Below are 14,850 nucleotides of genomic sequence, written 5' to 3'. Positions count from 1 at the left end.
TCCCACTAACTGATGAAAATGAAGTCTGAAGCTTATCTTTTCTACCGTAATTGTCTTGTGGCATTTTTGTCCTTTCTAATTTTCATTTCTTTAGGAGAAAAAATAGAACAGTAATAAATTCGCTGACAGACAAGCTTGCTCACTGTCACTTTGTGTATTTAGGAGAGTGCCTTTTTCTTTCATATAGGCTTTCAATTGAAGTCAAAAAGGTGGTTTTATTTTACTAAATTAAAAAAGAGCATTTTTACAATAGCACTATATCAGACATAATACTTTAACTGTACCATAAAAAATTGTGAACTGCAGCTGTTATAGCGTCACCATTTATTGGCTTTTGCATAAACCTTTCGTAAGTTTCATTTCCCCCATCATCTCTAGCTGAACCATCGTAAACAACCCTTCCACAGTCCTGAACCGACAGACACCAGGGGAGCTTTTAATTCGCTCAGAAAATACAGCACAGTAAATTGGAACTGCTGTCAAATCTTTTTCCCCAAAGTTAACTTGGAAAAAATGTTTTTATAACAAAATCATTAAAGTTCTTTGGAAACAGCGCTTTGTATATTGACTTTATTTGAGCTCTAAACTTCTATGGATTGCTGGGAAGAAGTTTTCCTACCTCTAGGGAAACTGATGACCATGCTTAACAACACTAATGGTTTTAAAAAGTTGAATTATTAAACTATTAGACTAGGATTCATATTGCTGTATTTTCCAGTCAAATGCATATTATACATGACAAAATCTACGTAGGCCATAATTGTAATTATACTCTCTATATAATCTGTGATCATGTGTATAGGCATTGTGTAGCAATTAGAATAAAACCTCAGACAACTAATTATTATGTGTTTTAATTTTCTTCCTCACAAATTCAGGATTTTCACCCAAGCATTTACCCTAAATCATACAAATTTAACAAATTGAGCAAATTATAGCTAATAAAACTAATTTTCCCTCTAATTCGTATGACTTTCATTCCATTCTACAGACATAATTTCATTAATTTATCACAAAAGCAACACTACTCTTACTTTATTAGCTTAGAATTAAAAGAAAAACTGCTTTAAAGAATTTTTTGAAAGTAGTAGATAAATGAAAGGATGGAAATTTTCCCAATGCCCCCCTCCATACACTTTGTCTCTTCTGTGGAGCATTTTACCATGTGGTTTTAATAATGGTTGGTTGAATTTAATAACTAAAAGAAAAAATAATTTTGTAGTATCTTTATTTGGTCTCCACATTACAAATCAGTTTAATTCAGTTTGATTATAACGTCAAAATTTCAAATAGAACGTGATATAGTAATGTATATTTAACAGTGGCTTTATAGGGACTATAATGTAATATAGAAATAGAAGAATGTCACTACCAATTAAGTGGCAATCACACACGCACAGAGTCAAAGATGAGAGAAAATTCAAGTTGACAGGGTTCCATCAGAATCAAATGAACTTTGACGTATGCTTACCCTTGAGTCCTTTATGCATTATGCATTATGAAAAGCTGGACCTTAAAGATCAGTATAACATTTAGTAGTGAATTTTTCTGCTAGCTATGATAATGTGAAGCACTTTTTCCAAACTCCCTTAAAACCTTAAGCATATTTAAAATGGAATTAATACATTTTCCATAGATATTGGAGGGTCCAGTACAGTTTTAAATATTTGAGGTGTGTTTTGCATAAATTTGAGTATTTCTTGAAATCTAGACCCATTAAGAAAGGACCTATTATACCTGGTTCCCTCTTAAAAGCGGTGTTTAGAAGATAACGTGTGTTCTGTTATAGGTCCACTACTGTGATAGACAAAGTGGCAAAGAGTGTGTGACCTGTCTGACATTAGCCCCTGTGCAGATGACTTTCCATGCTATTGGAAACTCCATTGAAGCCAGCCATGACCAGGTATAATACGCTACTGCCATTTTGCTGCATTATGGCCCAGCTAAGAAATCAGGGACCATCAATGGAAGCCATGTGCACACAAGCAGCTTTGCTTTCCGTAATACATTATCCATTAACACCATTTGCTAGACTTTTTAAAAAATCAAAATCATTTGTGTTGGGAAATTATATCAATTCAGGAGATTTTAATTACTTTGGACTTCTAATTTGCAGTTCACTATTTTTTTATTAGTTTAAGCGTAGAACTCTCTTATAAGGAAAAAAGAATTGCCCCACAGATCACTTTTATTTTTAATAATTAAATATAGGAGGAAAGTTCAGCCAAACCATGTGGACACAGTAGAGTTTCACTACAATATACTCATTTGAATTTGTTGAAGAGACTTCAGCATCATAGAACATATATAAAAATAACATGAACTTTAAGAACTATTAACTTAGTCCCAAATTTGGGATATTACTGAAATGAAGTCCCAGTGTTGTTGTTTTTACTTTTAAAGCTTTATTTCTGAAATAAATCTGAAAAGTATGTTGTTTCTTAATAAGAAAATTCCTTTGGTTGTTTAGAGAGTAGCTTCCAAGACAATACACACTTTTAGTCAAAGAATCATCAGATTATACTAGACTAATGATCTAGGTCATAGACTTTCTAACTTGAAGTCAAAATAAATACACAGTTTACTGTATGGCTAGCCAGCTATATTTTCTCAATTAACCGTTCACATACAAAGCAATCATAACCCACTTTCATGTCCACTTCCTCATAAATTTGAGGAGTTCTAATAGTCTTGTCTGCCTAATCTTTTTTTCCTTCTGAGCACTGCTTATTTCATGGAGAGAACAAAAGAGCACAATTGTATCTTCTCAAGGCCATGATTTATCTGTTCAGCTCCAACGGGACATAGAAAAACATATGTAGGAACATAACTCTCTAGTCCACAATGTCTCAAACATTGTTGGTTTCCAGTAATCATACATTGATTGCTGTGTTACTGTGGTATTCAGGAAAGAGCACCTAAATGGTAGCCAGAAAATTGAAGTTTGTGGAATTAACCACGGCATAAATTAGCTGTGGCTACTCGGGTGGATTATGCCACCTCCTTGGGAGTCTGTTTCTTTGAATGGTTCAGTGAGAGAGCTGGAATAGGTGACTTTCAAGATCCATTCCAGTGTTAATGTTTTATGATTCCATAACAGATTGTTCTGTCATAGCTAAGACAGTGCTTCCTGTTCCTGGTTGAACAAGACCAGACAATAATGAAGTCCTAACATCTTGATCTGAAAAGCAGTTTAGAGATCACTCCAGTGCGTCTCGCGTTTTTACGCTGAAGCACGCTCCGGCTGCAGAAGACAGTGCAGCAGGCATCTGAGGGCGTGGCCCAACATAGCTTACAGAGAGTATTCTATTTCCCTGTAAAGAACTGAATAATTTAGCTATGTGATGGGTGCTGAGGATAACTGGTGAGACTGTTAGACATAGCTCCTGCCCTCTTGGAGCTTACAGTGTAGCAGCTCCACCCTTGTGAACATTTGGCAAGTATTGCACATTAGACCAAATCTCACCTTAAGCTGAGAGCAAAGACATGAAAGAGTGCCGCAATAAACTACACACTTGAGAAGAGCAGCCCACCATTAGCAAAAACACATGTAGCTATTGAAGAGCACTGGACTGGGAATAGAGATGAGAGTCAGTCTTAATTTTGCCATGAACCAGCTATGGGACTTTGTCTCTTCGCCTCTTTGAAACTTGGCTCCTTTGTGAGTAAAATGAGGGGGCTGATTCAGGCTTGTGCCAGGTCTGTGTCCCAAAGCACTCAAAGTCCAGTGCTACTATTAACCATTTGATACCTTTACACATTAGGAAAAGGCATTCTTTCAAGGCGTTTTACTGCTACCTGCTATCCAACAGAAAATTATTGTAACCCAAATCCACAGTAACTTCAGTGCTCATGGTGCCCACTAGAGGTGTACAGTGCACAGCCTGCACACCAGCACTTAATACTCTTATACTACATCTGTAAGGAATGTCAGTTTTTCTCAGTGGTAAGTAAATAGAAACATTATTTTTATATTAATGCAAAAACAACTGTCATAGGTAAAAATTTGCATGAATTTTTAAAAAAACCTTTTATAGTGAAAAAAGAGACTTTCAGGATGTATTGCTAATAGTTGAATGGATGAATGAATGAATGAATGACTAGGACCATGACAACAACGCTCATCCTGTGCACGTACTTTGGTTGCCTCTGAGGTACCAGGTAGGGGTGGGCATGTGATTAGTGTTCCTCCCTTGTATTTGGATAATTGGGCTCCCTGAGGGAGGAAAACAGAGTAAACCTCTACTTTACACTCGATGGCTATTCTACACTGTGTTGCCATTATCCGCTCTTCATCCTGAGAGTCTGTCTAAGCAAAAGGTACTTCTTTACCATACCAACGGCGTAAACTTGACCTCACGGTGGAAAGATGGACCACTAAATGCTTTATTAATTAACAAACGTGAGTAAATAGGGAAACTGGTCCTTTTTCTAATTTTGTTCTAATATGGTCTGTCTTCCATATAGTAGCCAAAATGATTTTTAAGTTAATCAGAGCACATTACTCACTGCTTAAAACCTTCCAATGGCTTTAGATTATGACATCCAAAATTTTTTATTATGGCATACAATGCTGTATGTGATTTGGACCCTGGTTACCTCTCCCCTCTCAGTTCCTACCACCCTCCCGTTCATTCACTATGTTCCTGGCTCACTGGCCTTCTTGCTCTCAACACTGTCAGTTGAGTTATGGTTGGTGAAAGAAATCAGACTTGATAGGCTCTACACTGATTCCACTTATAGGACATTCTGGAAAAGGCAAAACTATAGGGATCGATAACAGATCAGTGGGTGCCAGGGGTTGGGGGCAGAGGAAGGCATTCGCTACAAACAGGCACGTGGGAATTTTTTGGGGTGATGGAAAATTCTACGTCTTGATTATGGGGGTGGTAATACAACTGTATGCATTTGTCAAACTCAGAACTGTACACTAAAAAGGGTAAGTTTTACTGTATGTGGGTTATAACTCAGTAAACCTAACTTAAAAAAAAAAAAGCAGGTTAATTTCTTTATTGGTTACTCATATGGTGCATCGACCCCGAGGAAACGTGGAAGATGTCATCCCTTTCATCTCTGTACTCTTTCTATTGGAACCACCTTGGAGTGCACTAAACTGAACTCAAAACCTGGTTTAGAGTTCCTGTGAATGCCACCAATTAGTTAAGGCCTGCTTCACACATCCTAGAGGAATTAAAAAAAAATTACTGCTCTCCAAAAAAATGGTCTAAGGGTCTGTAGTCTAGAGATTCTATTCCGGAAGTATGAATTCTCAGCCAGACAGTGGGCAGTCGGTCGGGTTGGTGTTGCGTGGAGGTCCTGATGGTGCCTGAGTGAGAATGTTCTACATGTGTTTGCTTTATCCATCACCGCAAATGCTTATGATATTGTAAATTCACATTACAATGTTTAATTATCCAGAATAAAAACAGTGGTTTCTATTCTCAGATACTAGTTTCTTCAGCAAACATGTTGACTGTGAACAACTATGTGGCAAATACTGCACTAGATCATGGAGCATTCAAATATAACTAATAGTTTCAATATTTAGTGAGCCAATAACCTTGTGCAATTTGAAAATTGTATGTCATAGGGTGGTTTCAGTGAAGAATTGCCATTCCTATTTACCGAGTGGCACGTTCATTTTTTAAGATTGAGCTGGTGAGGGTTTTGCTTAATGTATTTCAGAATATGCTATTTGGAAATTAAATTTATATTTTATAAATGCAAGAGGCTTAATAGTGCAAAAAGGCTTTTGGAATCTTCTAACTTAGTGTAACTCACCAAATTTTTTTGTACTCTCTCTTTTAACACTCATTCTACATCTTCCTTCATCAGTTTTAGATGTAACTGAGTTCCACTTCGTCTCTGTCTCTTTTGTTGGACACCAGTCACCTTCTAGTTACAGCCCCCAAATCATAAACTTTCTTCCCTGCCTTTATATTTTCTTTTCATTCGTTTTTATTAGGACTGCCTCATCAGTCTCACTAAGATTGACGAGGCCCAGAGGGTAGGTATAAAAAAAAAAAAGGTATAGGTTAGTAAAAATACTAGAACTTAATTTCTAGTTACACTTTCATTACTGCCTACCTATTTTGTCCATGTTAGCTGTGGGACTTATTTGCTTCATATAAATAAAAGGATGAATTAGTAAATCAACCAACTAACCAAGCACATGAACTAACCATCGAGCATAGCATACTCATATTTGCTGTAATCTAACTTCTAGACACAAAGCAAAATTATCGTATAGAGTAAATGACAGTGAAAATTTAACACATACCTGGAATCATAGAATCAACAATTCTAGAAAGGAAAAACAGAAACCAAATTTATTGTGTTTACTATGAACCAGATATTGTACTAGACTCTAAATACACCATTTTGCTTAATCCTGCCAATAACTCTATGAGGTATAAACTGTAGCAGTTGTTAACATGCTTCATTTGCTACATTACCTTTAAGGGTTTGTGCCGAAATTAGTAAAATCAAGCTGTGTAATGCCTAGTGTGTATTCCTTGACTAGGATTTGAGTGAGACTGCTCAATGAAGGGACAATATGCGTGATAAACATTTACAAATCTAATGGGTATTCTGTTCTACTTTTAATTAACTATGTTCTGCTCTTAGGTTATTTTCTAATTACTTAAAAGTCTCTTTACCTGAGTAATTATGTTCTAATGTCTTATACTTGTGTTTTAAAACTAAAAGAAAGAAGAAAAACCTTCATACATATCATACGAATATATTCTCGCCACAATCATGCATTGATTGAGTGTAGACTGGGTACAGAACAGTTGCAAGTTCATGTGCAACATGGTCCTAAATGAAGATACCTGTGCCTGTGATCCCTTGCCCTTGAGGTAATGATAGTCCAGTGGAATGTATCAGCTAGGATGCTTTTGGCTTGCAAGTAACAGAAAACCTGACTCATACTGGCTTAAATAATAAGGGAGCTTATTATCTCACATAACAGGAAGTTCAGAGAAGGAGTGAACTCCAGGATCAGTTGCTACAGTAGCTCAATGATGGACTTGGGTTATTTCAACTTCTTAGCTTTGTCATTTCTCCCCTTCATTGTCTGACTCATGGAAAGATGGCCTCAGTAGTTCTCTGTGCGACATACAGCACAGCCACATCCAAAAGAGGAGAGACCTGGTCTCCTTGTGACTTCTTTTAGGGGCGAAGACATCTGTTTTAGGAACTCTTCCAGTCATCTTTCCTTCATAGCTTATAGGCCTGGGTTGAGTTGGTCACATGTCCATCTCTGAACTGGTCATTGGCAGGAGAAATGAGGTCGCTACTAGTTTAAGTGCTTGAGGTGAAATGATTGTTGAGGAATCAACCACAAGGATGTTAGGGATTAAGTACCACGTGTATAATTTTAAATTTTTTTAGTAGCCACATTAAAAAAGAAATCAAACACGTGAAATTAATTTTAATAATATATTTTACCTAGTGTATCTATAATATCATTTCAACATATAATCAACTTTTAAAAATTATTGAGATATTTTACATTTTTTTCCATACTAAGTGTCTGAAATCTGGTATCTAATTTATGTTCTCAGTATATCTCCTTTTGGACTAGTTGCAGTTCAAGTGCTCAGTAGCTACATGTGTGTTGGACAGCACAGGCCTGCAGGATGACATCCAAGGATATTAGGATTTGGTCCCTTTAGGGTTGCTATGAGTCGGAATCGACTCGATGGCAGTGGGTTTGGTTTTATTTATGTCTCCAACCTCATTCTTCACCGTTCACCCTGTACCTAACAAATACCCACGCTTTACGCTCTAGCAGTTTTGAGTTACCACGTCTGAAGCTCTCTTGCACCCGTGCCTTTGTGCTGTTCCCTCTGCCTACCCCATCCTCCCCTTGCTCACAAGGGGAACTTGAATTGTGGTATCCGTCAGGTTCAACCAGGATGTCACTCCAGTCAAAACGCCTTCTCCAAACCTGTACCCGCTTGCCATCGAGTTGATGGGCGACCCCATGTGTGCTGGAGTAGAACTGTGCTCCGTAAGATTTTCAATGGCTGATTTTTTAAAAGTAGATCACCAGGCCTTTCTTTCAAGACATCCCTGGGTGAACTTGAACCTCCAACTTTTCTGTTAGGAGCTGGGTAGGTTAACCATGTGGGCCACCCAGGGACTCCCCACAAACCTGTAGAGGGAGTTAAAACTCTCACTCTTTTGTACTTTTTACATATGCTATTGTTAAACTTATCGAACTGTTTCCCCATTATTTCTTTTCATGTTGGTCTAGCCAGTGGGCATTAACCTCTGTGAGGCGTAGGGCAGTGTCCTGTTCACCTTCATTTCTTTGTCTGTGCTCTAGCACCTAGGAGGTGGTGAATACATGTTTATTGGATGGAATTAAATTGGATTTCTAAATATTTAGAATGACTTGGAATTGGTAGAATTAGTGAGAAAATAGAATGTTTGGCCTAGTATGCTTTCTCTGGTGGTGCCCCTGTAGGGTATTTGTTGTGAAAAGACCTGAGTACTTTGAAACATTGACTTCAGAGTATTCACACACTCTAAATACATATAACTGTCCTTAGGAATCTGTCTTATAGCTCTATCCTTTTACTGATCTACTTGTGTTTTAATTTCTGTAACCCATCATGCACATGAGTACTTCCTTCTCAGTGCCCCAGGTTACCTTCTTCAAGTTACCATGATTCTAGTGTTCCACAGTGTGGTATATAAGCCATTGTTCACTGAATAGCATCGTTCATGTCTGCATCCCTCAGAATCTAAAGAGACATGTCCTTCATAGGTTTGAGCAACAATTGCCCAAGACAAACCTTTTTATTAATATCAAAAAAAATTAAAGACATACTAAATTTACATTGCATGATAACAGACCCCATGTCATCATTCTAGACGTAAATACAATGGGGTTCTGGAATTCTTTACATTACATAGATTAAATATATGATTTGACATTGAGCTGCTTTGCTTATTTCATGTATCAAGCCACAGTGCTGAGTGCATTCAACAGGTGTGGGAAGACAGTATGGTCACTGCCCACTGGCAGCTTCCAGGGGGCCCTAGATCTGCTAAAATTAAAAATATAACTTATTTTTTATTTACTTTTTATGAAATAGGGTGTTAAAAGTGATATATTTAAAAGATATATCAATTTTAATGTTCATTTTGGAAAAATGCTTTCATGTTTGATTTTTATATTTCAGAGTCTTTCCTCTATCAGAAACTTGTCTGTTGATTATAGAGCTAAAGTGTCTTCTACTGACTTAACTTTATTATTTGAAAATTTCCATTTTATACAAATATGCCTTACAGTAAGAGAATTCAATCATATCTTCAAAAATCTTAGCAGGTGTTATGGATTGAACTGTATCCTCCCCTCCCACCGATGTGTGTCAACTTGACTAGGCCATGTTTCCCAGTATTGTGTGATTGTCCACCACTTTGTCATCTAATGTGACTTTTCTATGTGTTGTAAGTCCTACCTCTCTGCTGTTAATGAGGCAGATTAGAGGCAGTTGTATTAATGAGGCAGGGTTCAGTCTACAAAACTAGGTTGTATCTTGAGTCAATCTCTTTTGAGACACCAAAGAGAGAATCAAGCAGAGTGGAGAGGGACCTCCTACCACCAATAAAGCAGAACTGGGAGCAGAGTGCATCCTTTGAACCTGGGGTCCCAGCACAGAGAAGCTCCTAGACCAGGGGAAGGTTGATGACAAGAACCTTTCCCCAGAGCTGACAGAGGGAGAAAGCGTCCTCTGGAACTGGAGCCCTGAATTTGGACTTCTAGGCTTCTAGACTGTGAGAGCATAAGTTTTTCTTTGTTAAAGCCATCTACTTACAGTATTTCTGTTAGAGCAGCACTAGGCAAAGACAGCAGGAAAAATCAACTTCTCATCTCTAGGCTAGAACCAAACCCAAAACCCATTGCTGCCAAGTCAATTCCAACTCAAAGTGACCATATAGACTAGGATAGGGGTCAGTAAACTCTGGCCCGTGGGACGTAGCTAGCCCACCACCTGATTGTGTATGTCCTGTGACTTAAGAATGGTTCTTATATTTTGAAATGGTTGGAAAAAAAATCAAAAGAATGATGTTTTGTAACACATGAAAATTATATGGAATTCCATGTAGTGTCCATATATAAAGTGTTACTGGGACACAGCCACACCTATCCGTTATGTATTGCCCATGGCTGCTTTCACACAGTGGCAGCAGAGCTGAGTAGTTACGACAGAGACCACGTGACCCGTAAAGCCTAAAATACTATCTGCCCATTTCCAGAAAGTTTGCCTATCCCTGGACTAGAAGAACAAACATTAGGCTTTCACCTTTTGAATTTTGTATCAAATGTTACCTTAAACATGGTCATTCAGAGTTCATTCTCTTCAGGAAAAGAGCCAGTTTCCCGGAAATATCGCCCATATTATAGCACAGTTAGACTTGATTGTGAATTTTGGATTTATTTACAGTAGAAACAAATTTTATTCCCTAAGGGAATAGTCTGTCTTTACCAATATTCATCAGAACATTGAAAGAAAGTTTGTAGCAGAGTTTACTTTTGTCTCCTTGCTGGGACCTCCTTTAGAAACACTTCACAGTTGGACTTTTTTTTTGTTTTTTTTTAAGTAGGAGGGAATATTCTGTTGTTTCCATAGTGATCTTTCATTTCAGATATGTAAGCACTCTTCAGAACCAACAGTGAGTTATAGGGGAAGGTAACAGGAAGATTGAATATTATGTATTCTAAAAACCCAAACCAAACCCACTGCCATCGAGTTGGAATTTTATAACTGACTCATAGTTTCATTTATGCTTAGTACGGTATGACTACATTCCAAGAGGTCGCATACATCCAGGGATATTGTGAACACCATGACTTATTAACTTGAACTATGAAATAATTTTGGACTATATTAAAAACCCACGAATTTATTTATTGCTTTCCTTCCCCCACTTTTTTTTTTCCTGAAATGGTGAATAGAAGCTTTTTAATTAGCAGAAAGCATGAACTTTAGGGCTTAAAAAAAAAAAAAAAGACTTTTCCCCAGCTACACTAAAATAGACTTCCAGTGCGGTTATGTAAGCTGTACCTCAGCTTACCTGCAGGTCAGTGTTTCAAAACAGGCTCTTTGAAGATAATTATAAATATAATAATTATAAATACAATCCAGAAATGTTTTCTAGATTTTCTGTCTAATACGTTTTGTTCAACTTTGGACTCGCATAGTCCATGTTCCACGTTAGTAATTCCTTAATGTTTTAATTCAGTATTCTAATTCTTAATGTCTCCTCTAAATTAAAAATATTTAGGTAAGAATTTCTTATTCCTACTATTCTGTATGTTTTTTTTAAATATATTTGATGTTGATTTGAAGATCATTGGGGAAATATTTTTAAAACCTTTGTGAGTTAACAGTCCATATTAATGAATCATAACCAGATAACGTTATTAGACCAATAAATACCGTATGTATATAATTGGCTAAATGGATGTGAAAGTTACAGTGGAAGACTGCTGCCTATATAGCCCTTCTTAAAGTGACAATCAATGGAATATAGTTCCCTAGGCCACCGATTTGGGAGCATTATTGCCCAGTGGAGATCACTTTTACAGCCTACAGAGTATTACCTTCCTTGTAAACTCAAATTATGGTGTTGTGTATGATTTATTTCACTATTTAAAACTTGAAAAACTGTAACCTTCTCTATCTTACCTTCAATTAAATCATACTTTCTCCCCATTTCAAAATTTCTTTTTAGACAAACCAGTTACTGGGTATTTTTCAAACTTTTCTATTTTATTCTTTCATTGCTAGTAGCTATTTGGCCTGCTCTCTTTGTTTCTAAGTTGGCAGGTAATGCCTTTTCAGGTCAAATATTTTTAAAATATCTTTTAGTTATTTGGCTTCTCTCTTGCATTCTCTGATGGAAAGAGTTTGAAAGCATTTTTAAAGCCCAAAATGTTTAACATATGTGAAGCAAAATAGCAAGGGTGAGGTAGTGATAAAAATGTCTTTTGTTACTGTTTGTAGGTGGTACGGTAATGTGCTACCAGCAAACCAAGGTCAGGATCACTATGCTACCAGGACCCACACTTACATTTCTCAGTCTAAAAGCCTGATATGCTGATAGGCTTCCTACCTGGTTCATTTTCCCTTACCTGCGGAGGAAGCATGTAAGACATTTTTTGGCTCAGGGAGAAGGTACCTGACTGTCTCCTTGTTGCTGATACATTTCTGCTTCCAAGGCTGTTTTCCTGGGATCCTTACCTGGAACTTCCATGTTTTTTGCTTGACTGATCCTACCTCCTTAATTTTGAACTTTGTTTGATTCCTGGTTACTTACCCAGAGTTTGCTCTGTTGGTTCGTCTGCACCTCCTAGTACTTTTGTGCTTTGTGATCTTGTACTGTTTAACTGGTCCTTGACATTGGCTTCTGAGGATTTGCTGTTCTTGACTGTGCCTGGCATTTCAGAGACTCATTCTTGTATTGGCGCCCAATTCCAAAAGAGCTCAGGGTTGACTTGAATTTCATTTTATAGATATTACATTCTACAAAAAACACATTCTACAGCCAGTATAAAATCCAGAGAATAGCAACTTACTTGCTGGCAGAGATGATACTTAGTCTGTGCGCACTGATATGGTTATACCAGTTGTTAAAATGTTTAAATACTTTCATGCCACTTGGTAAATTGCTGCCCCATGTATCACCCCCTGCCATCATGGCCTCATGTCTAGGACCTCTGGGACTTCCCCATGATCTAGGAACTGATGAGCCATTGCCTGGCCCCACACGGTTTCCAGGATCTTGTTTTGTTGTCTGATCTTACGGGCTGGTGCCCATACCGCACTAATTATTAAATACTCTGAGTATCACCCCTGCTTTCAGAGGTATATGTGAGAGTTAAGTTCCTAGAGAAGATTTACTATATAATCTGTTAATGACTAGCTCAACCAACAATGACAACAAAAAATGACACCAAAAATGGTAATTTTTATTTAAAGATTTAAAAAATTTTCTGTACAAAATCAGGAAGCATTTCCATTTATTTATTCACCAGTCATGTGTTAAGTACCAGCTCTATGTCCACTACTGTACCAGACACTAAAGTGTGACAAAGTAGAAGTTTTCACATTGAGTATAATTAAAGGTAGAGAAACTATCATATACAGAAAAACAATTGAGGGCCAAATTGCAAGGCAACATGATTTAATGTCTGAAATGTTTTTTTTTTTAAAAAAACTATGTGTATGGATATTTAAAGGATGTGGAGTATAGGAATGATCAAGAGCAGAATTCACCTGATTAAACTTCTTTTAGGAGTTGATGGACCAAAAACTGCAAAACAAATTATAAGGACATTCCTTATAAGAGAAACAACATGAGAAAAGCTAAAAACATGGAAGTTGCAAGAAATATATGGAGGAAGAGAAACTCAACTTGGTGGGAACTCTAGGAATGAATGATGTTGCATGAGATCAAGGGGAGCTGACTGCATCTTTGAATGCTAGGCTGAACCATATAAATTTTATGCTCTTTTCAGAAAGAGGTGATTCTACATTCAGGAACAAGGGATATGATTATGCTAGTGTGTGTAAGATCAATTTGACAACCAGGTGCAGGACTGACTATGATGGAAAGGAAAGCTATCATAGTAATTCAGGAATGAGTACTGGTTTCCTTGATTGGTATGGCTCTGGAAACGGCAAGGAAAACAGCTTCTCTCTCAGACATTTCAGAGAAAGAATCAGCAGACCTTGGTTACCACTTGAGTATGGTAGAAAGTAAAAGAGCATTTAAAATAGCTTTAAAAGCACAAGCCCTGGTGGCGCAGTGGTTAAGAGCTTGGCTGCTAACCAAAAGACCTACAGTTCAAATCCACCAACCACTCCTTGAAAATCCTATTGAGCGGTTTTACTCTGTCCTATAGTGTCGTTGGAAATGCTGGTGGTGTAGTGGTTAAGTGCTACGGCTACTAACCAAGAGATTGGCAGTTCAGATCCACCAGGTGCTCCTTGGAAACTCTATGGGGCAGTTCTACCCTGTCCTATAGGGTCACTGTGAGTTGGAATCAACTCGACGGCACTGGGTTTGGTTAGGTTTTTGGACAGTGTCATTGTGAGTCAGAACCAACTTGGCAGCAATGGGTTTTTATCAGTATGGCAGAGTGAGAGGTGGGCAAATCCTCTTCCCCAAAAAACAATAGAACTGGACAAAATTGTCAAAAGCAGCAATTTCAGAACTCTGGAACTTGACCATACAAAGTCAACAAATTGAAAAGCATTTATTCATGGAAAAACTACTGAACTTCAGGTGAGAAAAGTAGAAGTCTGGTGTTCCTGCCTAGGGCTGTCTTCATCTCCTACCTCCAGTTCTGTCAGCTCCGCAGTTCTATAAAATCACCAAACCGAACCTGTTGCCATTGAGTCAATTCTGACTCATAGCGACCCTATGGGAAGGAAAGCCAGGAAAAACCAGCAGCTTCACTGGAAGAGGAGCCTTACTTGATCTGAAGTAGAATGTGAAAAACCCCATGCCCAGTACCATTTTGAGTAATGGTAGATATCTCAGCAGCCAACAGGGAAGGCTAACAGCTCAATAAATCGCGAGGTTACAGTCTTGGTTGGGGCCAACAGTGGACCAGCAGACCAGCCAGAAGTTTAACAGGGAAATCTGGAAAATGATACAGCAATGTTGTGGTTAGGTGCCATGGAGTCGATTCCTACTCATAGGGACCCTAGGTGCAATGGAACAAAACACTGCTTGGTCCTGTGCCATACTTACAGCCATTACTATGCTTGAGTCCCTTGTTGTAGCCACTGTGTCAGTCCATCTCATTGAGGGTCTTCCTTA

The 14,850-nt window shown here is 37.8% G+C and overlaps 1 protein-coding gene across 26 annotated transcripts in view; it reads left to right on the top strand.

The window, feature by feature from the left end:
* The window catches only part of STAU2 (staufen double-stranded RNA binding protein 2), a 362,398-nt gene that overhangs the window by 234,232 nt on the left and 113,316 nt on the right, over positions 1-14,850 (top strand). For 25 of the 26 annotated variants that reach the window (XM_064267843.1, XM_064267841.1, XM_064267842.1 and 22 more), the window contains one exon: positions 1,790-1,903. The exons of the other annotated variant lie outside the window; for it this stretch is intronic. In XM_064267843.1, coding sequence (XP_064123913.1) covers positions 1,790-1,903 — 114 coding nt within the window. The remainder of the gene's footprint in view (positions 1-1,789; positions 1,904-14,850) is intronic. 26 annotated transcript variants of the gene reach the window in all.

The sequence above is a fragment of the Loxodonta africana genome, chromosome 14, assembly GCF_030014295.1.
Source record: "Loxodonta africana isolate mLoxAfr1 chromosome 14, mLoxAfr1.hap2, whole genome shotgun sequence".
In the NCBI taxonomy this organism is placed as follows: Eukaryota; Metazoa; Chordata; class Mammalia; order Proboscidea; family Elephantidae; genus Loxodonta; species Loxodonta africana.
This window is presented reverse-complemented; position numbering and strand designations above follow the sequence as displayed.